Source organism: Gracilinanus agilis, chromosome X, assembly GCF_016433145.1.
Source record: "Gracilinanus agilis isolate LMUSP501 chromosome X, AgileGrace, whole genome shotgun sequence".
Lineage (NCBI taxonomy): Eukaryota > Metazoa > Chordata > Mammalia > Didelphimorphia > Didelphidae > Gracilinanus > Gracilinanus agilis.
This window is the reverse complement of record NC_058136.1, coordinates 29,804,132-29,827,892: the sequence shown is the minus strand read 5'-3', so window position 1 is coordinate 29,827,892 and position 23,761 is coordinate 29,804,132. Positions and strand designations below refer to the sequence as shown.

Sequence of the window (23,761 nt, the reverse complement as noted above, 5' to 3'; positions counted from 1 at the left end):
TACTCTAGGATAAAACATAAGCTACTTAGCTTAATATTCAAATCCCTTCACAATCTGGCTCCTGTCTATCTCTCCAGGCTTACTGCACATTAATCACCACACTCCTCCCCACAATCCCCTTTAGAAACTTAACTTCTCAGCCAAACTGGGTTACCAAGAGTTTTCCATTGAACTAGACACATCATGGCTCCCCTTTGTATATTTGCATAGCTCCTCCCCATTTAAGCGACAAACATTTTATTAAGGGCTTCCTGTGACATGGCCCCTACCCTCAAAGAGTTTAGATTCTACCGGAAGGATCACAAGGCTGTAGACAAAATAAAGACACAGCGATTTGTGTATGGTGGGGCGTTAAAAAATAGGAGAAGTGGCACTTGAGCAGAGCCTCGAAAGGAACTAGGGATTCCAAGAGGCAAAGATGAAGAGAGAAAGCATACTAGGCCTGGCAGACATCCTGGGCACAAAAGCATTGAGGTGGCAGATGGAATGTCATGAATGGGACAAATTGATCGATTTGGTTCATAGATGGGGAGAAATGTCTGATCAGCCTGAAAAGCTAGGACAGAGCTAGACTGCGAGATGCTTAAAGCACCCAACAGATCTGTTTGTATTTATCCTTGAGGCAATGGAACCACGGAAGCTTCTGTAGCTGGTACAAGGACAATGTAATCCCTGGGTTTTAGGAAGAGCAATTTAGTAGCTGTGGAGAAGATAGAGAAGAAGGGAGGATATTGGATGCAGGGAGACCAATTAGGAAGCCTCTGGACTAGTCTAGGCTAGAGGAGAAGAGGACCTGAGTGAAAAAAAAAACCCACAGACAAGTTGAGGAGATATGATTGAGAAGACCTAGCCGCTGATGTCTTCCTTCAAGACATGCTTCTGGGGCCACCTCTTTGGTGAAATCTTCCTAGTTATCCCTCCCCTTGTTACTATTTATAAATGCATAACAAAATGACTAGCAATTGGGCAACTGTATTCTGTTCTGTCTATTCTATGTGACCTGCATGAAGGAGATACTCAATGAATGATTTTTTAAAAAACTCAATTGCTGAGTTATCCCTGCTTGCTGCCAGAGGGGGGAAAATCCAGAGCTTTTAACCGAAGTCATTTAGTGCCATTAGTATATACTCTCTTTTCCATCTCCAAATTGGTCTATACAGCCTCCCGAGTATGTCACAGACTATATCTATCTTTCAAAATCATACTCTTAAAAGAATACTTGGACAGAGGTAGAAGGGATCTCAAAAAGACCTAGTCCAACTCCCTCTCCTGGCAAAGGAGGAAACTGAGGCATAGGGTGCTTCATTGCCTTGTCCACAATCAATGACTAGTCAGTGTTCTGTAGAAGCTGGACTGGAACCCAGGTATCCTGATGCCCCCCCAGAGAACAAGGGCCCTGAAATATTGATGTTCTTCTGACAAGGCCACACTAGTGAGACTGTTTCATTGGGACTCAAAACATCATTATATGATAACAATTTTATATTTTAGGTCAGGGTATTTTAGCATTAAAATAAAAATTGCCATGATGGCTCCGATAATTGGTTGACTAAGTGCCTTTCCATTTCCCTCGCTGTTCTGTCTTTAGTTTTATTAAACAGCACTTACCATATATCAATGAATATTTCATTGGTCTTTCATTACTGAGCAAATTATTGAAAAATTGTTGTATTGGCAGTTAACTCTCCTTTAACTCCCTGAAATGGTGATACTCGCCGCCTAATTAGTGGCTCTCTTTATGACCCTCATTTGGCTTAAAGATCAATGGGACCAAGACTTTGGTATCAAATCACCCTTCAACTTCTCAGTTCTGCCCTTTGCTGAGCCTGAGCCAAGACCTATGGGATACACAAAAACCACCCTCATTGAAGAACTGGGTTTCATTCTGGAGTTGTAAATGTCACAGTATTTTCAGCGTAGAAAATCATTCCTTTTCATGAAGAAGCAAGTCATTTTTAGAAGATACTTACTTTCCATAGTTTCCCCACGGTATCTGGGCAGCCTTGGACGAAGTCTGTTGAGAGAGAGAGAGAGAGAGAGAGAGAGAGAGAGAGAGAGAGAGAGAATATGAATGTGGAAATCTATTTTGTAATTTATTAATTCAGAAACAGATGGAAGTGAGATTTAAAGTACATTAATATTGATTACAGCGTTCCTGGCTGCCTCCTGTTTCGTTAGCAGGAGCTGGAATGTATGTATGCAGCTTGTCAGCACCCAATGCACAGTGCTTGATGAAAATAGCTGGTTAGGATAATTAGTGGGCCTCAATCAGGACCATGAAAGTCACTTGATGAAAGATATGAGCTACTAAAAGGCCCAGTGAAATCAGAGTCAGTTTTCTAAGAAGTGGCTTAATTATCCTTGTAAATTTACTTTGCAAAACAGGTTCTTCTGAGTGAGTGCAAGAAGCTGGTCACCTTTAGCAGGAAGAAACAACTTCCCAGGTGGTGGGATGCCACCTGCAAGGCAGGCCAGACCATTTGAAGTAGGCAGGATCTTTGGGAAGGTGGCCTGTAGATGGGAATTCAAGTGGCCCTCTCAAGGATCTTTGGCATGTCATTTGGCCACTCGCTTCATTTGAAAGGGAAACTCTTTTGCTACTTGCTGGTTGAACTGTGATGACTTAAAGACCCAGGTATCTCTCTATATATTTGTGCACCAGCATTTACGGAGGACAGAAAATTCCAGGAATCCCTCTCAGGCCAACAGAAACAGGACCAGCACTGAGCAGGGTTGGCGCTCGGCCAGCCATATCTAGATAGGGAAGCAAGCCTTGTGATGAAGGGGCTTACCAACACGCCTCCCCTACCCTCACACACTCCCAGCATCACCTACTACCTACTGTCACTGTCCAGTGGTCACTGACAGGGGGACAAGGGTAAGAACCCTAGGAATAGCAGCATCCCCGGACCAGTGCCTCTGATTCCAGCCATAATCCAGGCAAGCAACTCTTGTGGAGATGTAACATGCCAACTGACTACAGGGCCTGCAGCCCATACCTCGTCGGTAGCACAGCTACTGAAAACCCAGAAAAGAAAGTTTTGACCAGTCAGGTCCTTGGGATTGTCAAATGAGTCAACATCAGGGTTTTGTCATTCAGCCATTTTGATCCTGTCTGACTCTTTGGGACCCTGTTTGAGGATTTCTTGGCAAAGATACTGGAGTGGTTTGCCCTTTTTTTCTCCAGCTCATTTTATAGAGAAGAAAACTGAGGCAGACAGGGTTTAAGTGACTTGCCCAGAGCCACTCAGCTATTAAGTGTCTGAGGTCGTATTTGAACTCAGGGATATATATATATATATATATATATATATATATATATATATATATATATATATATACAAACAAACAGGACAGCTACATGGCATAGTAGATAACTGGCTATATATTATATATATATTATATATATATATAATATATATATATATATATGTACTATCTATGCATACAGATAGATCTTTGTTATCTCCCCATCAGAATGGAAGCTCCTGACAAGCTGCGAGTCATGTATCATTATGTTTGTACCCTCTTTAGTCTGGTACCAAATATCTTGCCAACTGCAGCAGTGCTTCGTAAGTCCTAATGGGTTTCTTACTGGCTGCCATCTTGGGAGACTGGGGAATTTCCCACTGGGCACTTCAAGGGTCTGCCTAATCAGCCTGTGCACTCTACTCTCCTGTGCCACAAGGAAAATGATGTCCTCTCTGATTCGTTATAAGCTTCTAGTAGATAATGAGGTGACAATTTCCTTTCCTTGTAGGTTCTGAATTGCTGCAGGAAATGGCATTGCTCAATAACCCTTTGGGTTTTAAGTTGAAGCCCATAGATCCTCAGATGCTGGGCATTTCTGAAGCCTGTCAAATTTTATGTTCAAAGAATCTTGGGCAAATTACTGGATTCTGATGAGGAGCCTTGCTCCCACTACTTAATCCTAGCTGAGAGATCTTGGGGAAGGCACTAAGCCTCGATTTCCTCATCTGCGAAATGGAACCAATAATCCTTCTGGCACCTCCCTCAGGGGATTTTTGGAGAGGGTCCTAAGAGCTAATAGGGGAGAGGGCTCTGAAAGTACAATGCCTTCTCAAAGGTGTGCTGTAGCTTCGGTAAGGGTGTTGACTCTACCCCTTGTCCTGAGCTTTCGATAGTAGTTTGGTTATTGTTGCCTTTTGTGGGAAGGATTTATGGTCAATCCTTGCTCTTCCCCTGCTAAAAGAGACAGTGGGCCTTGTACCTGTGTAATGGTTATTGTCCCTATTCCCACACACTCACTGGTTTTCCCAAAGGGACTACAGTGCGGAGAGGGACAGAAGGCATGCTCTGACTGTAAACATGACTTTCAAATATCACTGAAACTGCCAAAGGCCATTTTTGTTAATCAGGACAATATTGAGGTGACTGAACCATTTTATTTTCTCTTCTGTGACCCAAATCAAATGTAAGCGTAGCACTGGGTCCCTAAGGAGGGGCGGGCAGGACCCTGCAGGAACGAAAGAGGCAATGTCTTCAGCAGCCAGGATAACCTTGCTGGCAAAAATCCTGTTCTTTGCAAATTGACATTTAATAACGTGCCTGTCAGATCTCATTAGTCATTTCATTCACCAGCTCTCTCCAAAAGATACAAAATAAGGATTACCTTAAAATATTCCATCAGAGATCTGGAATACTTCATAGCATGGTCCCGCTTTAGTTTAAACATTCTCAAGTACAGGAGTGATAAGCATCGATAGCTGTGGTAATTAGGAAAGGATTATGTTAATTCCAGTGTTTAATGAAATCTATAAACTGTTTTAAAAAAAGGCAATATCTGTATCTATATCTATATTTTTAGTTTTTCTTCCAAGGTTAGCTAGATTGAGAAATCTAAGAAAGTCATGGAAAAGTGGGGAAGGGGAGGGCGAAGCATTAAAAGCCCATCTTGATAACAGTCTAAATGAGAAAGCTAAATGTTTAGTCAGCTGCTGAGGCCAGCCATTTGTTATCCTTTAATAGTTTAATAGAAAACAAGAATAATGGTCTGGTAGAAGCAGCTTATGTATTTCCGTAGTTTTAAAGTCTTTTTTCAGACCTCTAGTTGTTTTCTCGCCTTCTCCATGCGACTCACCATAAAATTGCTAGTCTCTTGTCCCATTCAGTGGAAGAAGAGCAGGTGAAATTCTTGAGTCTCAGGGCATACCTTTGGAAACAAAGAAAAGAATGTCAAGTGGGTGGCATTGGTTGGACCTGACGGCGTGCTGGTCTTTCTCCATCTTTCCCCAAGGCTGTCCTCCTTGAGGACAGGGCCTGGCTGGGCATGGTGGCAGAATGACCCTCTTTGAAATATTAGAAGCAGGGGGCGGGGGGGCAGCTGGGTGGCTCAGTGGATTAAGAGTTAGACAGGAGGTCCTGGGTTCAAATGTGGCCTCAGACACTTCCTAGGTGTGTGACCCTGGGCAAGTCACTTAACCCCCATTGGCTACCCCTTACCACTCTTCTGCCTTGGAACTAATACACAGTAGAACTTCTTCCAAGGCAGAAGGCAAGAGTTTAAAAAAACAAACAAATATTAGAAGCACAACAATCTCCCCCAACTCCCTGGGAGCTCCACCCCAGGTGTTTCCCTTGTGATGCTAATCATGGCCCCTCACAGGCACCTTGGAGCCATGCTCTCCCATGAATTTATTTCTAGGGACGGACCTTCATTGGGTTCTACTGATGGCAGAAGGGGAGAGGCATGCCACCGGTTGGGTCTAGAATGTTCACGGTCCCCCGTTCTGGGATATGCCCTCCTTTTTTTTTTGTTTTTTTGTTTCTGGTCGCACACTACTCTGATGGCATCTTTTCATCATTTCTGCATAGTTTTTTCTTTGTAACGTATTGCAACCTGCTCGTAGCCACCAGTCAATACTTTCTCAGGGTCTTTGGTGGGAACTCTCCTCCATACATACATGCATTGCCATCTTAGAAGCGCTTTGGAGTGAGGAAGGCCCAGGCTCAGCCAAGTCCTGTCTTAAACACATGCTGCCCTTGGCAAATCACTTTCCCACTCTGTGCCGAGGCACCTGTCTGAGGCAAGGAATTGTAGAAAAGAAGCTGGTCTGAAGAACCTGAGGCCAGGGCACCCTTGACTCCACTTCTACACACAACCCCCTACCCTGATATGGACAGGCAAAGGGGGTGCAGTAGAGTCAGGAAAACCTGAGTACAAATGTGGCCTCCTGGACACTTACTAACTACGTGACCTTGGGCAAGTCACTGAACTACTGCTTGCCTCAGTTTCCTCATCTGTAAAATGGGGATCAGAAAAGCACCCACCTCCCAGAGTTGTTGGGAAGATCTGAGGAGATAATATCTATAGTGTTTAGCACGATGGCCGCCACATAGCAGTAAGTGCTATATGGATGTTAGCTCCTTTTATTGTGCTAAGGCCTGACTTTCGCTAGTAGAGGACCGTGGATTTGGAGCTGGCTAGGACCTTGGAGATCATCTAGGTCGAGCCCTCTCATTTTAAGTGTAGGGAAGCAATCCTCGCCCGATTCTAACTTGGGGAACATGGGAGGCGGATGGTGTGATGACAGGTGGGCGGGAGGCTCCAAGGTAGGCAGGTACCAATTAACTGTATCTTTGGATGACAAAGCAGCTCAAATGCTATGCCAGCTCTGACACCAGCACTCCGGGGCTGCGGCTTCTAATGGCTCTGAAATGCTTCTTCAAGTATCTTCTATCCCAAGTGTCATTTCTAAAGGAGAGGTCAAGTTCACACCAAAGATCCGCGCCTCATTAACTTGGAGGGCTTTTGTGGTGTTGTCCCCCTTCGAAAAATTCCCACCTCCTTTAAGAAAATGTTATTGTTTCCCATTCAGGTGATTAAAGGTTGAGGAGTCCTCCTCCCCTCCCCCTCCTTTCCCCCTCTTAACTAAGCCCACTCTCTTCTGTGCATTGAGGCTCTTGAAAATCAATTCATCGCATAAAATCATTGTACTGAGCTTTAATGCAATTTCACAGGTACTTGTGCTAGAATAAGTAATAGGGTTCAGTGTTGCGTAAGGAAGTTTAAAGGTATATGAAAGCTTTGATGAGTTCTCATTTACAAGGAGGTAATGGAGTGCAGGCGGGAGCTCAGTGCCACTGGAATCCTAACTTCCTTCAGCCCCCAGTGGGACCCTCTCTAGGGGGCTTCCATTCTGCTTCCGCTTGCTCATCGTTCCTACCCTGGCCCTCAGGACTTGGTGCCTGCCCCCTCTGCTCACTCTCTTTGGCGGCTGAACCAGACACCCATCAAGGGCTCTGAAACATTTAAGTGCCATTGAACCATAAGGGCCTAGTGGCGACGAGGAACAAATTTTACCTGGTGTGATTTCCCTATTAAGATCCAGAAAGAAAAGAAATTAAGGAGACGGGAGAGGGGAGCTTTGCTAGGGCCCCCAAATTCCCTGGCGAGAGTGGGAGGCGCGCCAATGGCAGACGGAAAGGATGGAGGACTCCCGTTAATCCCTGGGGAAGCCAATTTGGTTTCTTAAGTTTATCTCGGGGCCTTGGCTTTCTTTGGATCACTGCCTGGCTGAAAGGAGATCCCCCTGCAGCAGCTATTCCTTCTCCTCGGTTTCCATCCAATATTCAAATAGCTAGTGCCACGGTGTTAGCAGAAGACGCGAGCACCATTAACTGAGAGACTATTGGAAAAACCATTCACTCAGTCAAGCCCATGAGCTGAGATATAAAGGCCCAATTTCCAATCGAGGCCCCTGAAGCATGCATGGCGCAGTTAGAAAGAGCCCTTAGGAGTCAGGGTACCTGGACTCAAGTCCTAGCTGTCTCGTTTACTAGATGAGTAATGCTGGGCAGCACAAGGGGCGTGTGCGTGTGAGTGCGTGTGCGTGTGAGTGCGTGTGTGTGTGTGTGTGGGGGGGGTCACATGGGACACTTGCTTGAGTCCCTCCTGGCTCTAACAACTAATGCTCTGCAAAGATCACAGTGGCTGCTTTTCCTTTTTTTCTTTTCTTTTTCTTCTCTGTGGGGCTTAAATGAATTCTGTCTCCTCCACAACCTAGACCAACAGCCTGGAAAATTTCATTTTTTAAAAGTAAATGAAACCAGGAAAGTTTGTAGTTTAATCTCGCCCCTCTCTTCTTCCCCCCCTGCCCCTTACACCTTCCTCTCCCTCAAATGCCAGTACAAATGGAAAAAGTAAGTCTGTTCTCCATCTGTGACCTTAAATGCCAACTTGGAGCTCAGAACCATTTTTTATAATCAGGACAGGAAACAGGGTTTATAATGGAAATCCTGATAGCCCCACTTTAGGGGTTTTGAATTATAAAACTACACCTTTTAAAAGACAAGTGTCGTTGCCAAACGGTGAAATGACTCTACTTTATTTCCACCCACTACATTTCCATTTTAATTTTATGAATATTGCAAATTATAACACTCACATTATAACCTCTAAAGGGGCTAATTTATAAAAGCAGTGTCCATCAATTATAAATTTTCCATGACATTAATAAAATGGCAAGAACTAATTATGATGACTTCAGAAATGAAGATGCCTTGGACAAATCATTAATATGTTGAAATGATATTTTTTAAAACATAGCAGGTTCTAATTATGACTGAAATGAGATAATGAAAATGATCGCAGTAAGAACATTAACCTGATGAGCTCCACAGTTTCGGAATACATGGTGTATGGAGATTTCGCCTCCAATGGGTCCCGCTCCATTGCGTTGCCACACTCGATGAAGGAGAGGGCCGCATCGGTGTAATAGATAGCTTTGCCAAACTTCTCCACCTGAAATGGGCAAATGACTGTTTAGCTTTTCTCCTTCGAAAAGAGAGCTCACGCGGAGAACGAGACACTTTTTAAAAGGTATCCATTTACCTCAAGGATCAATGGACCGACTTCTGGAGTGGTCTGTGGGACATAAAAGCAGAAGGAGATTTGAAAAAAAAGGCCTGCCATCAACCCTTTCCTCAGCTCTGGGGTGGGGGGGAGGCAGGCTAGACTGTCTTAGTGAGCCTCCACCACAGATGTGAGGGAAATTGGAGCCTGTAGTCCATTTTTTTTCCTTTCCCTTTGATTCACTGCTCATTGCAAGCACCCCACTCCATGACACGGGGAGAGGAGTAACAGATTGGTGCCATTTGTCACGAAAAATGTGACGTTGTGGTAGGGCTGTTGACAAAAACCTCATCACCTTCATTGAAAATGATGCCCTGCAAGAGTGTCCAGAAGCTCCAAATACAGCATTCTGATCTATTTGATTTCAAGAGAATTGGACAGCAAGAGAGTTTATCCCCGATAATGGTCGTCATGAAACGGACTTGGGCATCCCGATTTCTTTTTATGTGTAATGAATATTGCATATGGCATTTTCTACTGAGGATTTTATAAGAGTATTTAACGTTTGCTATTTCTGCCGGCTAGATGAACGCTCTGCACTCATGCGGTCTTTTATGTTAAACAACCAATATAAGGCGCTTTGTGCTCTTCAGCAATTTCTCAGTATATCTCTTATCAAAACATTTTCTAGGCAACCGTAAGGGTTTCAGTTCTCCAAATGGCACAGTCGCTATCTCTAACAAAGGATTAGGTAACACTGGAGAACGATTCGGGTTACAGATCCAGCTGAATCTGTTGTTACGATGGCTCTCTCGTCTTAAAATGAATGTGTGTGCTTCAGCTTTTATGTATTGCAGAAAACCATAGCTTAATTTCTGTAAACTGTTGGGTAAATATTTATTTGCATGAAATTCAGCCTTTCAATCAAAGCTATTCTGGGAAAACCTGGGCATTCATGTGAGAGGGATTTCGGTGGTGTTGTCATTTTCTTTTCTTTTTTTCCCCATTTCCCTCTCATCTCCTAAGTTAATTTCCTTAAGTCATTAGCTCCTAGCCTTATGTCGGCTCCATCTTTTTGGGACTTTTGTCCCCAATTTTTGAACTCTTTTCCTGGAGCCTCCCCATATATCATTTGGGACTGTTGCAGTTGCTTTGGTGGTAGGTAGACCCAACCTAAGATGGGTAGCTAGTGACTAATGCTTAGTCTTAATTATTTCTCAGCCTTACTCATTTTCACTTTTGGGGAAATGTGACTTTCCATAGTCTCAGGTGTCTAGCCTGGCTGGGTCACATCTGCTCACACAAAGGACATATGACTTCCCTGCCTCTTCTGATTCTGTCTGAGGTCCTCCCTCTGTCGTGTTAGCAATTTGAGGACTTAGAGAGCTGCCACCACATGCCTTCTAGCTACTTCCTTCTAGTCACATGCCCAATCCTGCCGGCATTTTGAACAGAGCTGGCGATTTTGCATGTCTCCTCATGCCAGTTTGGAGGCTTGTGAAATAATTATTCTGAGGAAATGATTCAGACCAGTGGGATGTTAGTCTCAGACAGCAGCTGTATGACTTGATTTGACCAAAAGAGGAACAGGAATGACAGCTCAAGAAGCACATACTCTGGGTGGTTCTTAGGAATTGGTGGTTGGCTGCCAAGAACTTGCATGTGGCACAGCAAAGGCTTGGTGTGCCATTAAGAGTTCTCTCAGGGTCAAGCTGCTTGTGGCAGAGAAATTTTCCCTATAGGCTCCGCCATGCTGTATGCTGCCTTCTCAGGTTCTTTCTGCTCGAACACCTCTCCTAATGGTGTCAGGCTTAGTCAAAGGGGAGGAAGCAGGGAGCAACATGACACTCTTAAAGAGACTCCAGAAAGGAGCATGACAGAGCGCATGGAAGCCCTCACTGGCACTGACATATTAGTTTGCACAGGGCAACAGGTTAATGTTACGCCTAAGAGTGTTTTCCTTAAAGAGCTCATCTTGGGGAAGGGCCTTGTTAAGGGGAAAGCTGTCAATGTTATCTTAATACGAGTTCTCAGCCTGAAATCCTCACTGTGGGATACCTTCCACAAAAAGGCATTTCAGGAAATTTAGCTAGCTTAATGACAACCAGAGCTTCTTGCTAAAATCGGCTAGTTTTTATGTGCTGGAAAAGGGTCTGTTTTTCCAAAGGCCTTGAGCTCGCCAATATCAGCTGAGAAACCAAATAGATGCCAAAGTTCTTTTCTTGATCTTTCAAGGCAGTGACCTGAAGGGGAGCCCACTGTGGGGCTGGGGATGCCTCTTTTTATCTCATAGGACAAGTCCAAAATGTTCTTCCTAACCCCTCTAGGACTTTTCTCCTTTGAAACTCATTTTCATTTAAACAACAACAACAACAACAACAATGGCTATTCAACCCTCAGAGAGGAGGGAGGAAGCTATTTGCTCTCTGTCTAAAGTGGAGGGGGGATACCCAGGGCATCCCAAGCCTCTAAAAGTTAGGATGTGGAAACATCCAAGCCATTTCTTCCTCATTTAACAGCAGAGGGAACTCGTGGTGGGCTGCTGGTGGGGCTGGTTCCCCAGTGGGTTTTCTTCAGAAGCATACATTGTTCAAGGGAAAAAAGCAGAAAAAAATCTCTGGGAACTTACCAGTGCATCAGCTTTGTGCTTGAGCTTCTTGGCCTCCTGCATGTAATAATCAGCGCTATGAGGCCTAAACAAACACATTTCATTCTTTCAGATGGCTTTGTCATCATTTGATTATAAGACTAAATAGCCCAAATATCTCTGCTCTGAATCCCCATATAGCGCACAATAAAATGCAGACAAACACAACTACTCCCATTATGACAGAGCTAGAAATAAATGGGCAAAATGGCGATCCAAGGCATATAAATGGCCCATTTTAACAAATTCTGTCCTCCTTCTCTCCCCGCCCCAATTAGAAGCATTAAGTAAATAAAATAATCAGAAACTCTAATGGGTCCCCCAGCATACATCTCTACCGGAGAAAATAAGCCCCAAAATGGGACAATGCAACCTAGAATTAAACCTCCTTAATTGGAAACACTGAAGTACCACCAGCACAATCAGAGTACATACAGCATGTGTGGAAAATGACAAGGACTGTTTGGTGCATCTGCCTGAGCCTGGCCTAAGGGCCTCGTTCTGGTTAAGTTTTCCTTGACTTGATTTGCAGTGATGACATTTTACACAAAGAAAAGGATGTGGAAGTCTCCCTTCTAGTCCGTACCCGCTCTCCCCCACCCCACCCCCGCCCAAGCCAGATGAGATAATTTGGAATCTTTCTAACATACATGTTATCAAAATGAATCCGAGGTCTTCTATTCTCTGCACTCCCATTAGCCATAGAAGACATTGAAGACCAAGTGGCCATCTCTAGTTGATTACTATTCAGAAGCCCAATGCTGGGGCCACGATTGTAAGTATCTTCACCCTGTTTTTTTAAAAAAGGGAATAATTAACTTTCACTAACTCAGAGTTGTGGCAAAAATCTCTCATTAGGAATGCTTTGACCAAACAGGATTAAGTAAAAACATTAACATGTCTTAAGGTTCAAATGAAGACCCCCCCCCCACACACACACACCTTGGGATTTTTTACCTTAATGAATCTCTACGTTTGTTTCTCCTATGACTCTCAATTCTCAACCAATAAGCTCCAGCATGTCCCAAAGGTTTCAAGTCACCAGGGAGTCACTCAACAGAAATGGTGAATGGAAAGCTTGCAGGGGTTAGGGAGTGAAGTGGGATGGAGAGCCTGGCCTTGTGGAGCTTTGTGAAACTCACTCAATTCCACAGCTTTGGAAGTACCTCTAAACTCCTCATTTAATATCAACTCATGAGTTGCCTCTGTGGGTAAGTCTATCCTCTGCTGTTCCTTTGTTCCATAGGAAAGCATTTAGGCTAGTAAGACGTGCATTGGGCCTGGCCTTCCTAGTAGCTATCTGCCTTGGGGACTTTTTAGGTCAATAAATGTAACCTGTTTGCCACTGACGAGGGCCAACATACAATCTTCTCTCAGCCTCAGTCAGTGGGATGAGGACAACATAACGGGGGAAGTATGGGGTGAAAGACCAAATGAGCTTGAAAACATAAGCTCCTCTTGCTTATCAGTGTCACAGGTCCTTAGGATGAAAGGACTCAGGGACTAGTGAGTTTCTAATGCTTAGCCCAGGGCCTTGTAGAGAGGAAGCATTTAGAAAATCAAAAGAGTTTATGGTATCATGTGACAGCCACAAACACCCCCATGATGTTGCACTGAATTCCACAGGGCACACCTTCCAGGGTTAAAAAGACAGTTGAGCCCCTGTATTCTGTGCTATGTAAGTGACATCAGGAGTACTGGAGTCAGTTCTGGACCCTACAGTTTAAAAATGGCATCGCTAAAAGCAGAGCAATTTGATTATTGGAAGGCTTGAGTCCATGTCATCTGAGGATGGGTTGAAGGACCTTGGATATTTGACCTGGATGAGGGAAGGCCCGTGAGCATTGTTGTGAAGTGTATGAAGGGATGAAACATGAGAAAGAAATCAGATTTGTACTGTTTGGCCCAAGAGGGCAGAGCCAAGGAACGTGGGCAACAGTTGCTTTCAGGAAAAAAGTTGCCAAGAATTCTCTCTCAAAGTGGAAGGGGCTATTTCTGGAGGTGGTGAGTCTTAGCCACCATTGGCTGTCTTTTGGCAAAGGCTGATGGACAGCCAGTTGTTCAGCAGGTTGTAGAGGGGCATCTTTTAGGGTATGGATTGAACCAAATGGCTGCTGAGGTGCCTCTTCTAAACCTTCAAGCTCTCTGATACTGTCTGTGGGATTTGAGACTGAATGGCTCAGGTCAATAATGCAACGGACAAAGATAAAATAGGTCCCCTTCTACTTCTGTGTAGTACATTAGTGACATCTCTATATTAAGGTCTAATCACTTTTTAAGTCAACACAAAGAGATGGTGCTAAGTTCTACCAAAGGAGTTCCCAGATCTCTCTTGATCTTCTGAGTGGGCCTGAGTTCACTGCAGGAAAGACCATCAGCCCCCAAAATTTTCAGGGCCTCTAGTTATGCTCCTGGATGATTATATCCGTGGTTTCATCCTGATGCTGATAATAGCCCTGTAAAGTAGGCAGGGCAAGCATCATTATCTCCATTTGACAGATGCAGAAAGAAAACACAGGAAAGAGTTAAATGACTTGTCCAAGGTCATGGCAAATTTGAAACAACACAGGAAAGCTCTTGCCTTTCTGTCTAGTGAACAAAACCAAAAAACCTAACTGTGCCACACTGCCTTCCAGACTTCAAGCTTGGGTGCTTGGGAGAATTGTGGCACTAGGAACAGAAATGAGATTATTATGGAGTTGACATTATAAACATTAGCATTAAAAGTTTTATCACTGTTATATAAAAAAAGCTTTTATTAAGCACCTAATTAGCCTTGACAATAGACTCTGCCGAGTAAAAACAATTCTACAGATACACAGTGTGTGACTTTCCAAGGGCTTATCAAAGATGCCCAAAGTGGAAGTTTTTAATGTTAATTATAGTCACTGCACCACCTAAGGTGATTAGTAAGTACTGTTACTGTTTAGAATAGGTGAGTCTGTTCCAGTGTGGCACAGTAGAAAAGTGTTGGAGCATGAAGAGGTGGGTTCAGGGTTTCGTTCTGACAAAGCTGTGCTACTGGCCAAGTCTGTTGGCCTCTCTGAGCCTCGCCTTCCTCATCTGTGGTGTGAGGACGATGATCCTGGCACTGTCTGTCTCATGGAGTGATTAGGAAGAGACCCCTGAATGAAGCACTAAGTAGAGGCCAGCCATTCGTACCCAGTCAACATCTCTGACTATGGTGGATAACGTTATTCCTGTCGCTATCAATTCAGCATGAAGTATTGTCTCTTCACCCTATTACAATTGCTTCTCTGGTAAAAGTTCCCTGTTGCTGGCAGAATCATCCCTGATAATCCAGGAATAGAATTTAAGAGCCTGAAAGCTCTGGGGTCTGATGGTCTTTTCTGCAGTGGAAATGACCCTCTGAGGTAAGGCCTAGATCAGACCCACAAGAGATTTGGGAACTCCTTTTGTAAAGCTCAGCACTATCACTTTTTATTGACTTAAACTGCAATTAGGCCTTAACAAACACGAAACCTGGAAGCAGGTATGATTTTGCAGGTGAGGGTAACCTCTCTATCAAATCCAGTCGCAGGCTCTTTGCAATTTGTGAGAAGAGCTTTGAGAATGATTGTAGCCAAACACATTAATCACCCTGCAGTCAACTTGATGATAAATCTCTTGGAACTGAGCTGGGATGGTCCACAAATCCCAGACGTCATGGTGATCTCTGGCACAGTAGACACTGGGCTTCTACCAACATGTTGCCTTCTGATACCTCATTGTAGTGCTAAGATGGTCCTGGTCTTTTAAAGGCTTTGTGAGCAGACTAAAGACTCTGGCAGGTCCTACTGAACTGGAAAGGTTTCAGGTAAGGGATTTGGAGATTAGAAGCTGCTGAAAAATTCTAGAAGCCTTGGTTTTAGAAGACCGCTAGAATTCATTGAGTCAATCCTCCTGCCTTAAGACAGAGTTCAATTTAAACTGTCCCTTGCAGAAAGTTCTTTCTCTTTGGTTCAAATATCTCTAGGGAAAGGAATGCTACTGTTTCCTTTAGAAATCCGTTCCCACAAAATCAATACAAGGCAGAGACGATACCACTATAAGACTAGTGGAAAGGAGTGAAGTTTGTTGCTGTCATCTAGGTAAAGTCTCTTCTCTCCAAAATATTCCGGCTCGGGCTTCTAGTCTTCTCTAACCCAATTCCTAGCTCTTTTGAATACCCCCATCTCTCAGGTGTCCAACAGTATTAGTTTCCATGGCCTTTGTTTCTAGTCTTGCTCAATCTTTCAATTACATATGAGTGGCACCCTACCTTCATGCTCACCATCACCTGCCGCAGATACCGACATGCCCACTTGGAGTCCTGCTCAGGATTGGATAGTGCCCTCCCCACAAAATACTCACACATATCCTGAAGTTTAAATGGGTCTTGCTCTCATTCTTTCTGGGTCTGGCAAAAGAACAACTGGCAGCAGGAAAAGCAGTAGGCATGAAAGCTTCCTGACTGAAGGAACTGTTGCCATCAGAATTGATGCGTCGATGTAGGGGCTCGTCCGACAATGGGGACAGCGGAGGTGGGAATAGCTTGTCATCTCTTTTCTTAGTCACTTTTTTTGCGAGAACATTTCTGGCGGAGGAAAACAGAAATCATTTCTATTCTCAGACTCCTTTTCTCTTCCTATTTCTTGTAATTTAGGGCAGCATTTTAGGTGATGTTATCTGCCAGGGCCCCTTACTGAGGACAGGAATCCTGTTAAATTTGTCTTTGAAGCAGATCTCTATGATCTGTTTAATGGTATAACTTGGGCTATAGTGTGATATAGTCAGTCTTTCAAGGATAATTCAGTTCATACTAATTGGATTCTTATGGGAAATACAATGTATAATTTAATCCACCACCACCCCCCAATTTAAAAGGAAGGTTCCTCCTTATTCTGAAGTAGAACTTCTCAGCAGAAGCACTCAATAAATGGTAGGACAATGATCTGAAAGAACTTTTCTAAAGATAGATGTGCTTACACATTCCATTCATACTGGTTTTAAACATCTACGGGGAAAAATTTGGGAAAAAATTTGGCAAATTTGGGTGAACAAAACTATTTGCTTCAGCAGCAGACGTCATAAATACCTGCCCCCCAAAGCACCAGACGGACTGACAACCAAAGTCGAGGCACCCCATTTTCTACAGTGTATCTCTTTCAGTCATAGCAAAACTATGTATCTTCGAAGATAAGCACACATTTTCATAACCAGAGAAATGGGCAATCTCTCCAAAGAATCATGACCATAAAAAATGAAGCCCTACAAAGGACATCAGGCCCTGGAAGCTATTTACCATGGGAATGAAGGCATGGATTTTCATTTTAGTTACTGTTTCAGTCTAATCGATGAGGATTACTTGAATTTTCATTTTTTCTTACACAACTAATATCACACTGAATAGTCATTTACTTTCCATGATTATCGACAAAAATTTTCAGGAGCAAATTAAGTCAACAAGAATGATGTTTTCCTCTTGGTCAACTTCAGTCAGTGTCAGGAGATATAGATTTACAATATCTCAAAGCAGCAAATCAAAGATGAACAAGCAGTCAAGCGGAATGATGTCCTGAACTGGGGGAAGTCAATATTGGCTCCTTGTTCCAGTTCATTGGGGTTGCACAAATTTTCCAATTTTAATAATATTTGTCATCCTCTCTCTATCTCTTGCTCCATAATTGCGGCTCTCCCACCCCCCTAATATCCATTTCTACCATGCAGAAAAATTTTAAATCCCTGTAAAGTGTTTCTACCTTTATCATAACTGGCTAAAATTATTTTTAAATAACAATAATTTTTTTTAAAAATTGCTTTCCTCAATGGAAAGAATTATAAGGGAGTTATGCTACATGATTAAAATGATCTCTAACATAAACTTGTGAAAGCTCTCCAAAATATAAGGCCAAGATAAGCACAAAAAATATAGAGGTAGCTGAGCTGTATGTAGATATCAAGGATGGCTATAGCATGGAGGAGGCAAAGGTTAATTAGATGAAAGTTTCCCCATGCTTCTGGTGGTATGGGACATCCATGAAGGGCATGCCTCTCAGAGAGGCGGCACAGTAGATATGGCCATCATGGGAGGGTGGATCCTCCATTCTACATATCACATAATTTGTTGATAGTCCAATGGAACCCACTAGAGTGGGCCTTTCCTTCTCTACCCAAGGACCTGGCAACCAGGGTCTTTGGGCATTTTACTTTTTAGAAGTTCTTCAATGGGCATATTCTAGTGTTCTCAGCAAAATCAGGGATGATGCTCTGGAGCACTCTCTTTCCTTCCTCTACTAGTCAGCTAGCTTCCAGAGCAGCCCAGAGGAGAAGAAGAGGTGAAGAAGCAATGTCCCTTTTGATGACAGGGAACTAATATCCTAGGCAAGGTGAGTTTTTAAGGCTCAGCAAAGGTCTGAGATCATCCTCTTCTGGGGGAAAAGACATCTTGGTTTCCAGGGGCTTTCTTTCCAAAGTTTTCATGGAAATCATCAGTTACCTACAGATGTACAGAACAGGATGGTTCCTTAAAGGGATATTAATCAGGGAAAAAAGCCTTCAGAGAGAGCGAGAGAGATCATTTTTTTATCCCAGATGAACCACTAATATCTCAGATTCAGATTTGTGGTTTTTAAATGACAAACTAGACCCACTTTCTTCTTCTCTTTCTTTCCCCCTCCTCCCAAATAGTGAGCAGTCCCAGGCCCCCTCCTCACAGAAATTTAGAGAGAGTAGAAAGATTAAAATGAACACTACCTGCAGGAATTTTGCCTAAGCAATCTCCCTTCTCAAAAGCTCATTGTCTTGATTAGACTTAAAGATAGTCTAACTTCTTCTAAGTCTGTAACTGTTGTTTCTGCCACCTAACATCTCCTGGACTGTAATTCTTTCTTTTCTCTAGAAGATATCTTGGAATGGCTTGAGCCTGGCAGCCCATGTACTGGAACGCTGGCATTTTGAACGATCATGTATGATTTTTGAGAGGTGTTTCCGAATGTGCTTCCCTGTCTGCAGGCAGTCCAGGCTCAGGGTCTGAAGGCCTCACTATCGAAAGATATTTTGACTATGGAATGGAAGGGGAGTAGGAGTTGGGGAAGGGGTTAGAGGGCAGCATATTTCAGTAACCAGGGAGGCGTGCCAGGGAGAGAGTTGAAGTGCAGAAACAAAAGCAGTTAAGATTCATGCCAACTCACTGCTACTAAACAACAAGCTGGGGTCATCATGGTTATCAGCATTTTGCCAGACTGGTGCTAGGCTGTGGGCTGCTAATAGGCTCAGGGACTGGCATTTGATGGAAGTCATTTTTACTTCCGAATAAATCTACGGCAATAATTACTTAGGCTGAATCCTTTAAGTAGCTGGCATGACTGTTAGTTAACTTAGATTTGGAATCCAGGAAGAAATATAGCCAAAATACTGGATAGGAATAGAGGGCTGGAGCTTGCACAGGAAAGTTTATGCCGTAGGAGGAAGAAGGAGAAGAGGCCGATAAGCAGATAACAAAAATGTCACAGGCTGCAAGCCTCCTGCCTTTTGAAGATGGAGAGTCCAAAAGGTGTGGAAGACTTAGCAATGTTTCTCCCACTGCTGCTTTTTATGGTAGCCGATTTTCCCCTTATTTGTCCCCAGTCCCATCCAACTGCTTTTCATTAAGGTCTGATAGAGCCACTGATTCTGCTGTTCTCATCAGCTGTTATTTCTTCCCTCTCCAAACATGACACCCCTCCCCACAAATAGAGCCAGACGGTTTTAGATCTCAAAGTGGGGGAAGAGTAAGTTACGTTTGTTTTTTAAGGGAAGCGATCTATCTAATCAAAATTGCCACTGGAAATTGCCAGTTGCTGGGTCATTTGGCTGATGGGTCGTGTTAGCGCTGGCCTACGTTAGGTCCCTTTTGCTTCTGTTCAACTTAAGGACAAATGCCATTTGGGGCCTATCCAGTGGGTTGTAGAGAACTGCTGCCAGAATACATTTGAGCGCAATGCAATGATCTGTCACCATATATACCAACCTTTTCTAAACGCACCATTTGTATTTCTCATCTGAAGTTTCTCTGGGATGGGGTCCTGGAATTCTATGGGTACTTAAAGCTCTTTAAAACACTTAAATAATAGAAGTAATATTCCAAAGAAAAAAGCCAACTTACTCTTTAGTGCTTGGGAATCTTTGACTACTAGGTATTGGTGATATGCATGGTGGAAACAGGGAGGAAGATGGGGCATCCTCCATTCGCTGTTTCTTATTCTCAGGGAACAGGTCCAAATGGTCAGATGGCTTTAATAAAGAAGAACACAGCATATTGAAGGACATAGGATCTACATGCAAACATGTTGCCTATAAGGAACAGAAAGTTCTTAGACCAGGGTAGACTGATTTTTAGAAACAGGAATATGAGAGGAGGTCAGAAACACATAATAAGTAAGGGTACGGCACGGGTGCCAAATCGATCTCAGCAGCCCAAACATCAGCTGGTAGAGATGGATCTGACTTATGGTTTGAATGCCTGATCGAGGTTGTGATGGCATGGAAATTGTATCATGGGTAAGGGACAATTTCTAATGTTCATCCTGCCTTTTCGTTCCCATACTGCTCCACGGAACCACAGTCCAAACAGACATCGAGTACATTGGTAGTGATAGGGAGAGCTGATATTAGGGGCCAGCAGGTGGACAAATGAGAGAAGCTTGTCTTCCATCTTTCCCCCATCCCTGAAATTGAGTTCATGCATTCAAAAGGCAATGAGGTATCAGAATTGGGCAATAAAGCAGCTCTACTACTGACGAGGAATGAATCCCCCTTCCTGAGGGGGATGCAAGCTATGTGGAGGGAAGCATTACTAGGTACCTCCTCACTAACGAAAACTCACAATGGCAATTCTGAGAAATAACCTGAAGAGGTAGTAGCTGTACTGATGTGACTGACAAGAAAGACATTTTTTTGGAACCCTCACCTTCCATCTTAGAATCAATACTGTGTATTGGCTCCAAGGCAGAAGAATGGTATGGGTGGGCAATGGGGGTCAAGTGACTTGCCCAGGGTCACCCAGTTGGGAAGTGGCTGAGGCTGGATTTGAACCCAGGACCTCCCGTCTCTAGGCCTGGCTCTCAATCCACTGAGCTACCCAGTTGCCCCTAAGAAAGACATTTCCAAGAATGTATTATTTGTCATGGAAAAATTTGTTCCACTCTCTATCTTCAGGGTACATATTGTCTCCCATATGAGATAGGGGGCTGCCACAAATCAAAATCACTTTAGAAACTGAGGCTCAACAATGTTTCATTCACCCACCCTGCGCCCTAGGTTTTCTGTGCCATTCAGAAACAGATCGCTGTTGCTTGGAATTTCATCTCTGCCAGCATCAACGGGGCTAGAAGTGAGATGCATTGTAGGTATGGAAATGCTCGTCTACAAAAGGTAGTTATTCCCTCTCTGTCTCTGGTAAGAGGAAGGAGGTAAAACTTGTGAAAATAATTTGGCCATTTTGACTACTTGTGGCTTCCAAAGTGGAGAGAAGGTGAGGAAGTCATGAAGGCAAAGCACCTCTCAGGTACTCAACCTCAGATGAAGGGTCGAATAGCCAGGAGAGGGGGAACTCTCTGCCCCTGTCTTTCCCCTGGCAGAGAACGTAGCAGCAATTGCTGCCTAACCTGGGGACCACAACTTGTCAGCTTGGCAAATGCCCATAATCTTCTAAAAGGCATTACTGTCGTAAAAGGGCACAGCCAAGGCACTTTGCCAAGTAGCGGCATCTTAGATAACCTACCTTGAACTTTCTCTTGTTCTTTGCAGACATCTTATCAGCAAATGAAGGGCCAGGTGACTCTCGGGCCTGCGGGACCTGTGGTGTTTGTGTTTGCGGTTGTTTAATGTTGTTCTCTCTGGGATCACTCTTCGTGGAAGTGGTTTCAGGTGGATCTTGACCAGGTACTCGAGATAGTAAGTCAAGATCTATTTTGACCCAAAGTGCTTTAGTGTCGTCATAATCACGTATTGGGGACAGAAGTTCGGTTTGCCCAATAGGCAGAGGTGAGAAAAGGGGCTCCTCCACCTCATTGGTGGCGATATCTAGACATAGGCTGCTGCTGCTGCTGCAGCTGCTGCTGCTTCCTGTTAAAGTGCTGACATTGAAAATAGTGTTGCTCGGAGCCTCCTTGGGTTTGAGGGCACTGGTCAAAGTGGGACAAGGAGGCACTGATTTGACCTGTAAGGCTTCATCTTGGTCAGTATTTGAATCTGAAGTCGAGGAATCAGTTTCAACAAATTCTCGAGACTTGGGGACAATCTTTCCAGGGCCTCTAAACTTCTTCTTTTCGGCAATAAATGCGGCAGTGAGTTTGGGTTCTTTCCTTGGAGCCAGCTTACCAACTGCTGCTCTATTCCGTGCTTTGGCCTGCTCTGGGTGTTCCAGTGTGTCTTTTTCTTTGGGAGTGTTGCTGGGATGAATATTTGGTCTAGACCAGGGGTATTCTTCAGTGCTGGGTGTTCTTTCAACCTTTTGGGGTTGCTTTTTGACTGTAATCTTTTGTGAGGCTGCTTCATTTTGAGCAGGTGACTTCTGCCTGGAGTTTTTGGCCTCTTGAGGAGGAGGAGGAGGAGGAGGAGGAGGTGGAGGAGGAGGTGGTGGAGGAGGAGGAGGAGGAGGAGGTGGTTGTTGTGGTTTCTGGAGAAGCCTTTGTCGAGCTTTCTCCCGGAGAGGGCTGAGGAGAGGCCTCTCTTTGGGTTCAATCTGGAACAGGCCAGGAGTGACTTTTCCCTTATTCTGTACTTCAGTTTGTGGGGTGATGGAAAGTAGAGGATTGTTCTCATTGGAAGTCTCATTTTGGTTGCTTATAATTGTCTTGTTCTGAGGGTTCACTTTGTTCAGCCATTTGTCAAGCTGCCACTTGTTGGTTGAAGGAGGCTCCGGCTGTGGATGGCAAAACAACACCAAATTAATTCGCCATTGAGTGGAAGGCACTTGGCTAAAGAAAATAGAATCATATATTCAATCATTGCATCACTTCCAAGGTTCCCTATAACACGTCACCATTACAGGTGAATTACTTCATTGTTCATTATTCCACTACAGTCCCAGGATTCTCATGCTGTCTACTCCCCTCCTTCCATGTCTTGGCTTATCTAGTTTCCTTGGTCTGCAATGACATTTCCTGTCCTGTCCATTCACCCAGGTGCCTTCAAGTCATCTTTTCCCGGCTGCCATGCTTCATGCAAAGCTCTGAGTTAATTCAGCCACTTTTTAACCTCTCTATTTTCTTTAGTACCATTCCTATTTCCTCTGTGAGCACATCTAGCTGGTAAACTTAAAAAGGGGTAGCTCTGCTCTCTTGATGGCAATAAGAATTTGATATAAGACATTTTTGCAGATCTTTTCACTTTTTAATCGGCTGTTGTCACTACAGTTTCATCCTTAAATATCCTCATGAAATCTTTGTGTAATGGGGTCTTGGGTCAAGCTGTTTGTAAGATGTTATTTTTTCTTTCCATCCATCATTTCTTACTTTTCTATGAGATAATACTGCTCTTATACTCCCATCATACTTTCATGAGTTTGACATGCCTAAGAAAATCCTGACCAAAGGCCAGCCTACTGATAGATAATGAACCCTTCCATATTTAGACTGGTACCTGGTTTGTAAACACAGTATTTATATATGACATATATATTACAAAATCTGACCTACACTTTAAAAAAGTATTTCCTACGGACTAAGACAGACCTCATGTAGTATCTAGGCCTCGTTTTGTATTATGGACACCTTTGGCTATCTGGTAAACCCAATGGACCTCTTTTCAAAACCATATTTTGAAGGCAATGCTCAACTGCAGTTAGAGGTTGGAGAAAATAAAGGCTTATTTTTTTCTATACAAGTTTTGTCAGTCTTAGAGAGTTACCTTGGACCCTGAGAGGTTAAGAGACTTGCCCGAGATCACACAGCCATACAGAGGAAGGCCTTGAACCCAAGTCCTTCTGACTCCAAAGCCAGTCCTCTAGCCACTAATAAAAAGAACTTCCATTTATATAATTTAAGTTTTATGGAGCACATTCCTCAAAATATTCCTTTCAGGTAGGTAGCCCAGGAAACTGGGGCCCAGAGAGATTAGGTCAATTGATCAAGAACACATAGCTAATTACAGAACCAAGTCTCTTGATTTGGAATCCAGTCTTCTTTCTACCATGCAAAGAAAAGAATGATTGAATGACTCAGTTGGAAGAAAAATGGAAAGGAGAAGAACCAACAGGGGTGTGGGAGTTGGCACCAACTAGCCCTTGCCCACTCGGTTGAACAGGGAGTCACCTACCTCTGGCGTGTTGCTCCGGG

The 23,761-nt window shown here is 43.7% G+C and overlaps 1 protein-coding gene across 1 annotated transcript in view; it reads right to left on the bottom strand.

The window, feature by feature from the left end:
• Window positions 1–23,761, bottom strand: part of AFF2 (AF4/FMR2 family member 2) — a 365,980-nt gene that overhangs the window by 13,563 nt on the left and 328,656 nt on the right. The window contains exons 11-19 of the mRNA XM_044682529.1: window positions 21,205–22,347; window positions 19,588–19,715; window positions 15,816–16,038; window positions 12,113–12,252; window positions 11,445–11,508; window positions 8,628–8,764; window positions 5,102–5,173; window positions 4,634–4,727; window positions 1,971–2,014 (exon numbers count right to left, since the gene is read on the bottom strand). Of these exons, the coding sequence (XP_044538464.1) occupies window positions 1,971–2,014; window positions 4,634–4,727; window positions 5,102–5,173; window positions 8,628–8,764; window positions 11,445–11,508; window positions 12,113–12,252; window positions 15,816–16,038; window positions 19,588–19,715; window positions 21,205–22,347 (2,045 nt within the window). The remainder of the gene's footprint in view (window positions 1–1,970; window positions 2,015–4,633; window positions 4,728–5,101; window positions 5,174–8,627; window positions 8,765–11,444; window positions 11,509–12,112; window positions 12,253–15,815; window positions 16,039–19,587; window positions 19,716–21,204; window positions 22,348–23,761) is intronic.